This window comes from Sander lucioperca, chromosome 10 (genome assembly GCF_008315115.2).
Source record: "Sander lucioperca isolate FBNREF2018 chromosome 10, SLUC_FBN_1.2, whole genome shotgun sequence".
Lineage (NCBI taxonomy): Eukaryota > Metazoa > Chordata > Actinopteri > Perciformes > Percidae > Sander > Sander lucioperca.
In genome coordinates, this window is record NC_050182.1 from 8,544,632 (window position 1) to 8,552,131 (window position 7,500).

General features: G+C 47.6%; 1 protein-coding gene across 2 annotated transcripts in view; it reads left to right on the forward strand.

Annotated features, from left to right (window-relative positions):
- Positions 1–7,500, forward strand: part of polr3glb (RNA polymerase III subunit GL b) — a 17,136-nt gene that overhangs the window by 5,905 nt on the left and 3,731 nt on the right. The window contains exon 8 of one of the 2 annotated variants that reach the window (XM_036006121.1): positions 4,081–4,178. In XM_036006121.1, coding sequence (XP_035862014.1) covers positions 4,081–4,167 — 87 coding nt within the window. In that variant the 3' untranslated portion in view covers positions 4,168–4,178. Of the gene's footprint in view, positions 1–4,080; positions 4,634–7,500 lie in introns of those variants that run through there. The other variant, XM_031311219.2, reaches the window with a different exon arrangement.

Sequence of the window (7,500 nt, forward strand, 5' to 3'; positions counted from 1 at the left end):
GAGCCAGCATATTTCCACCAGACTCCATGTAAATAATCAGTACTTTTAGTGTGTATAGAGCCAGCATATTTCCACATGTAAATGGGTGAATTAAGGGTTTATTTCAATTCAATTTTATTTATAGTATCAAATCATAACAAAAGTTATCTCAAGACACTTTACAGATAGAGTAGGTCTAGACCACACTCTATAATTTACAAAGACCCAACAATTCCATTAATTCCCCCAAGAGCAAGCATTTAGTGCAACAGCGGCAGTGTTGGGCAAGTTACTTCCAAAATGTAATACATTATAGATTACTAGTTACTGTCATTTGAGAGTAATTAGTTATATTACAATATTACTGTCTCTGAATTGTAATGCGTTACACTACTTTTGCATTACTTTTGAGTTACTTTCACCAAAATAACAGGGGAAGTTTGATTTGGCAGCTAGCTTGTGAATTTCACCACCGGATCAATAAAGTCTCGTCTTTATCCACTTTAATACATCATAGATTATTCATATTTTGTATAATTAATATAAATATGCAAAGTAACTAAAGCTATACAAAATAGATAAGTAAAACGTATAATAGGAAAGTAGGAGAAAATGAAAATACTCAAAAGTATGGCATTGTTGTAAAATGTTTGTTTATAGCACTTCAATAAGAAATTCATGTTGTTTAGTTTAAAACACTCTAAAGGAAATGTTCAATTATAGTGTGATTAAAACTCACTATTAACATTATTTACAGTACTTGATTTACAGCTGATTTGTGAAAAGGTAGCCTACACAACCTTATTTAACAGTAATTTAGTTTTACTGCGAACCGTCACAGGAAGTGATTTTATTTTGAAGTAGGCTACACGGAAGTTGTCTGTTGTGTAGCTACTCTTGCTAGCTTACTGAGATGCAACATGTCTGTCAGGCTCAAGTTGTTCACTTTCTTGTTTGTAAAACTGCAACATATTGAACAGTAAATGGTCACAGTAAAAGACGAGCGTTTTTGGTCGTCATTCGAAGCCATTCCACTACAGGCATAGTTACTCTCCACGGCTGATAAAATGCAATGATATTTACGTGTAGCAAGCCTCAACATTAATTCCCGACATGTTTATATCTGTCAGCCGCTGACGTACTGTCATCTGTTGGGACATACATGCTGTCCGTACCGTCACCTGTTGGGACATAAATGCTGACGTACCGTCACCTGTTGGGACATACATGCTGTCCGTACCGTCACCTGTTGGGACTTACATGCTGTCCGTACCGTCACCTGTTGGGACATACATGCTGTCCGTACCGTCACCTGTTGGGACATACATGCTGTCCGTACCGTCACCTGTTGGGACTTACATGCTGTCCGTACCGTCACCTGTTGGGACATACATGCTGTCCGTACCGTCACCTGTTGGGACATACATGCTGTCCGTACCGTCACCTGTTGGGACTTACACGCTGTCCGTACCGTCACCTGTTGGGACATACATGCTGTCCGTACCGTCTCTGGTTCTGGTTCTGACCACGGGAACAGAAACAGGACAGCTCACTTCAACGCAGCGTAATAACTCCTGAAAATAATATCCATCTCACAAATGTATCTGTCTCTGCAGTCATCTCAACCATCGAATACAGCGACAGGAAAATAATACGGCTTTTTTTTTTTTCCTGTGAAGAAATGTGTCGCGGTGTTGGTGAATTCTTAAAAAAAACAATGCACCACTAAATGTTGCGTTAAAATGCGTTGTAACTCGCGTTACTGAGATTGTAACGAGTATAATATTATCCATCCATCCATCCATCTTCTTCCGCTTATCCGGTCTCAGGTCGCGGGGGTAGCAGCTCCAGCAGGGGACCCCAAACTTCCCTTTCCCGAGCCACATTAACCAGCTCCGACTGGGGGATCCCAAGGCGTTCCCAGGCCAGGTTGGAGATATAATCCCTCCACCTAGTCCTGGGTCTTCCCCGAGGCCTCCTCCCAGCTGGACGTGCCTGGAACACCTCCCTAGGGAGGCGCCCAGGGGGCATCCTTACCAGATGCCCGAACCACCTCAACTGGCTCCTTTCGACGTAGCAGGACATAGCAGGACATAGCAGGGCACTGCAGAGCATAGCAGGGCACTGAAGAGCGTAGCAGGACGCAGCAGGATGTAGCAGGGTGTAACAGGGCATAGCAGGGCACGGAGTAGGACCATGGCGACAGCTGCAACCATGATTTAGGTGCCACCCAAGGAAAACTGCTGCGCGACAAAAAACATAAGGACTCCGGGGAATAAGCTCCCCAGAGCTAAGTTATTAACAAGCATTTCTGGGACATGGATGCACACAGATGGAAAGAGAGAGGAGGAGCTCAGTGTGTCAGAGGATGGAAGTCCCCTGGAAGTCTAAAACTATAACAGCATAGTTAAGAGCTGGTGCAAGGCAAACCTGAGCCAGCTCTATAAGGGTTGGTAGATGAATCTAACGACTATGAAGAGGAGCAGAGAAGACAAGGGGTGCCGTGTCTATAGTATACACCCTCCCGCGCTGGTCTAGGCGAACGCTGCAATTCCTCACTCCCTAACTATAAGCATTATCAAAGAGGAGAGTTTTCATTTAGTCTTAAATGTGGTGACGGTGTCTGCCCCCCGAACCCAGACTGGGAGCTGGTTCCACAGGAGAGGGGCCTGGTAGCTGAAGGCTGTGGCTCCTGAACCCAGACCAGGAGCTGGTTCCACAGGAGAGGGGCCTGGTAGCTGAAGGCTCTGGCTCCCGTTCTACTTTTAGAGACTCTGGGAACCACAAGTAGCTCTGAATTCGTGGAGCACAGTGCTCTAGTGGGACAATAAGGTACTAAGAGCCCTTCTAGATATGAAGGTGCTTGACCATTTAGAGCTTTGTAGGTCAGGAGAAGGATTTTAAATTCAATCCTGGATTTTACAGGAAGCCAATGCAGAGAAGCTAATACAGGAGAAATATGATCTCTTTTCTTAGTTCTTGTCAGAACACGCGCTGCAGCATTCTGGATCAGCTGGAGGGTCTTGAGGGACTTATTTGAGCATCCTGATGATAAGGAATTACAGTAGTCCAGCCTGGAAGTAACGAATGCATGGACTAGTTTTTCAGCATCGTTTTGAGACAGGATGTTCCTAATTTTAGCAATGTTATGAAGGTGAAAAAAGGCTGTTCTAGAGGTTTGTTTTAAGTGGGCGTTAAAGGATATATCCTGATCAAAAATAACTCCTAGATTTCTGACAGTAGTGCTGGAGGCCAGGGCAATACCATCCAGAGTAATTATATCTTTAGATAATGAGGTCCTGAGGTGTTTGGGGCCCAGCACAATAACTTCAGTTTTGTTTGAGTTTAACATCAGGAAATTGTAGGTCATCCATGATTTTATATCTTTAATGCATGCTTGAAGTTTAGCTAGCTGGCTGGTTTCGTCTGGCTTGATTGACAGATATAATTGGGTGTCATCTGCATAACAGTGAAAGTTAATTGAGTGTTTCCTAATAATATTGCTTAGAGGAAGCATATATAAGGAGAATAGAATTGAATTCCAACCAAACCAGAGTGGTGATTGTTGGAACAGTGGAAAGATGAACCAAGACGGCTTTTGATAGTTTAATTTAGTTTCTGTCCACTTTGAATGAAGTGTGTTTTACGATGATAAAAGTCCTGATTATTTACATGGAGTCTGGTGGGTTTGGTGATGGTGATTTCGGGGCTGTTTGATGTTAAACTAAAAGGATCTTACTCTTTAACTAAAAGGTCTATCTCTGTAGGGATCCATCCCATAATGTTGTCACACACTTAGAATAATAATCTGAGTCTGTCAGCAGCAACAACAGAACTTTTAGTGCCTCTATCTGCTGCTGAACATTAGTCCTGTAGGGTTACATTACAGCTTGGTTCTGGTTTAATACTGGACCAGTTTCAGACACTCAGACACACACACATGGAGACAGAGAGTCCAGGTTGGAAGATCCTGAAGTTACCTTTTTAATGTAACTTTAAGAGTCTTGCATGTGAACCTGTGGATTATAACTGTATTCATGTTAAATAAAAATAATTATTAATATGTAATCAGTGTCATTTTCCCATGTTCCTTGTGTGCAGGAGACGGATTACGTCATGTCGTACTTTGATAACGGAGAAGAGTTCGGAGGAGACAGTGACGACAACATGGACGAGGCTATTTACTGAAACACTTTGTCTGTGTGTATGAATATGTACACACACACACACACACACACACACATTTCAATTTCAGATTTTATTGGAAAACTTTGTTAGTTTTTACAGCAGAGAGAAAATATCCGTCCAGGAACCCTTTTATAATCAGATCGGACTCAAAGAGTGAGTGAATGAATAAGTGGATGAGTGGATGAGTGAATGAGTGAATGAGTGGATGAGTGGATTAGTGATTGAATAAGTGGATGAGTGGATGAGTGATTGAATGGAGGTTCAGATGAAGATGATTCATCAGGTTTTATTCGTCCGAAGATTTAAAGATTTCTGAGAGTTCATTGAAAAGTTTTTTAAGATTTTGTACCAAAAGTTGTATCTGTTTGATCTTTGTTGTGTAAAAAAGTGATTTTTTTCTGTTTGTTTGTTGCAAAATAAACACAGTTAAAAACGTGTTAATATTAAAACTTTTATTGACAAGTAATTCTTAAAATCAAATAATTTGTTACAATAAATAAATAAATCAAAGAAAATATTGAATAGAATAGAATAGAATAAAATGCCTTTTATTGTCATTATACACATGTACAACGAGATTAAAAGCAATAGAAAAGGAGGGAGGGCCGACCATCAGTAGAACAGCCAGTCAGACTGATCAGTCTCCCCGAGTTGGTCCAAAAAGTTCCTCAGAACACACCGAAGAGACGAGACGTAATACGTCTCCATAACAGCAGGCGGCGCTAATCTGGATTGTCACCCAAAAAATAAAAAACATGAAAACATTTGAAGAGAGAAATAGGCCGTGCAGTTGCTGAATCTGTCTTCATTTCAGATCAACAAAGGTCAGTTTGAAAGATTTTACTCAGATTTTGAGAGGCTCTAGTTACGCTCATCCCGCTCCCCGTTTCCTGGTTAGCTCTCCACCAATCAGATGGGTCATTGAGTCTGACTGCCGGCAGTGCCCGCCCCGCCCATTATACATGTCAAATCGGCCAAAATGAAGGCCGACGGCTCCTCGGACAGACGACGGTACAAACACACCGAACAGACTCGAGTCACCGACCTCGCCAGACTGTCAGACGGACGGTTATCGGCTCTGTGGGTCAGGACCTTGAGGCAAGGCAGCTTTATTTGTAGAGCACATTTCAGCAACAGGGCAATTCAAAGTGCTTTACATAAAAACGATTAAAATACCAGAATTAAAGTAACAGTGCAGTATAAGAAATTAATCATTAAAGAGCAGTTAGAAACAGTTAAACATGTAAAAGATAAAATATGAGCTATTATGGTGCTTGTATGGGACAATGTATAAGCCGTTGCTCTATACACGTAATCCTCCTGCAATCAGGTCCCAGAACGGGCCGGTCCCAGAACGGGTCCCAGAACGGTCCCAGAACAGGTCCCAGAACAGGTCCCAGAACAGGCCGGTCCCAGAACAGGTCCCAGAACAGGTCCCAGAACAGGCCGGTCCCAGAACGGTCCCAGAACAGGTCCCAGAACAGGCCGGTCCCAGAACGGGTCCCAGAACGGGTCCCAGAACGCTCCCAGAATAGGTCCCAGAACAGGTCCCAGAACAGGCCGGTCCCAGAACGGTCCCAGAACAGGTCCCAGAACGGGCCGGTCCCAGAACGGGTCCCAGAACGGTCCCAGAACAGGTCCCAGAACAGGCCGGTCCCAGAACGGGTCCCAGAACGCTCCCAGAATAGGTCCCAGAACAGGTCCCAGAACAGGCTGGTCCCAGAATGGTCCCAGAACAGGTCCCAGAACGGGCCGGTCCCAGAACAGGTCCCAGAACAGGTCTGTCCCAGAACGGGTCCCAGAACGGGCCGGTCCCAGAACGGGTCCCAGAACGGTCCCAGAACAGGTCCCAGAACAGGCCGGTCCCAGAACGGTCCCAGAACAGGTCCCAGAACAGGCCGGTCCCAGAACGGGTCCCAGAACGGGTCCCAGAACGCTCCCAGAATAGGTCCCAGAACAGGTCCCAGAACGGTCCCAGAACAGGTCCCAGAACGGGCCGGTCCCAGAACGGGTCCCAGAACGGTCCCAGAACAGGTCCCAGAACGGGCCGGTCCCAGAACGGGTCCCAGAACGGTCCCAGAACAGGTCCCAGAACAGGCCGGTCCCAGAACGGGTCCCAGAACGCTCCCAGAATAGGTCCCAGAACAGGTCCCAGAACAGGCCGGTCCCAGAATGGTCCCAGAACAGGTCCCAGAACGGGCCGGTCCCAGAACAGGTCCCAGAACAGGCCGGTCCCAGAACGGGTCCCAGAACGGGTCCCAGAACGGGCCGGTCCCAGAACGGGTCCCAGAACGGTCCCAGAACAGGTCCCAGAACAGGCCGGTCCCAGAACGGTCCCAGAACAGGTCCCAGAACAGGCCGGTCCCAGAACGGGTCCCAGAACGGGTCCCAGAACGCTCCCAGAATAGGTCCCAGAACAGGTCCCAGAACAGGCCGGTCCCAGAACGGTCCCAGAACAGGTCCCAGAACGGGCCGGTCCCAGAACGGGTCCCAGAACGGTCCCAGAACAGGTCCCAGAACAGGCCGGTCCCAGAACGGGTCCCAGAACGCTCCCAGAATAGGTCCCAGAACAGGTCCCAGAACAGGCCGGTCCCAGAACGGTCCCAGAACAGGTCCCAGAACGGGCCGGTCCCAGAACGGGTCCCAGAACGGTCCCAGAACAGGTCCCAGAACAGGCCGGTCCCAGAACGGGTCCCAGAACGCTCCCAGAATAGGTCCCAGAACAGGTCCCAGAACAGGCCGGTCCCAGAATGGTCCCAGAACAGGTCCCAGAACGGGCCGGTCCCAGAACAGGTCCCAGAACAGGCCGGTCCCAGAACGGGTCCCAGAACGGGTCCCAGAACGGGCCGGTCCCAAAACGGGTCCCAGAACGGGTCCCAGAACGGGTCCCAGAACGGGCCGGTCCCAGAACGGGTCCCAGAACAGGCCGGTCCCAGAACGGGTCCCAGAACGGGTCCCAGAACAGGCCGGTCCCAGAACGGGTCCCAGAACGGGTCCCAGAACCGTCCGGTCCCAGAACGGGTCCCAGAACAGGTCCCAGAACGGGCCGGTCCCAGAGCGGGCCGGTCCCAGAACGGGTCCCAGAACGGGTCCCAGAACAGGCCGGTCCCAGAACGGGTCCCAGAACGGGTCCCAGAACCGTCCGGTCCCAGAACGGGTCCCAGAACAGGTCCCAGAACGGGCTGGTCCCAGAACGGGCCGGTCCCAGAACGGGTCCCAGAACGGGTCGGTGTTTTTGGCGCTTTTCCCCACATTTTAAAAATGTTTTTGTCATTTTTTTCAATGCTAATTTAAATGCTATTACGGTACAGATCCATATGTCCGACACGACTG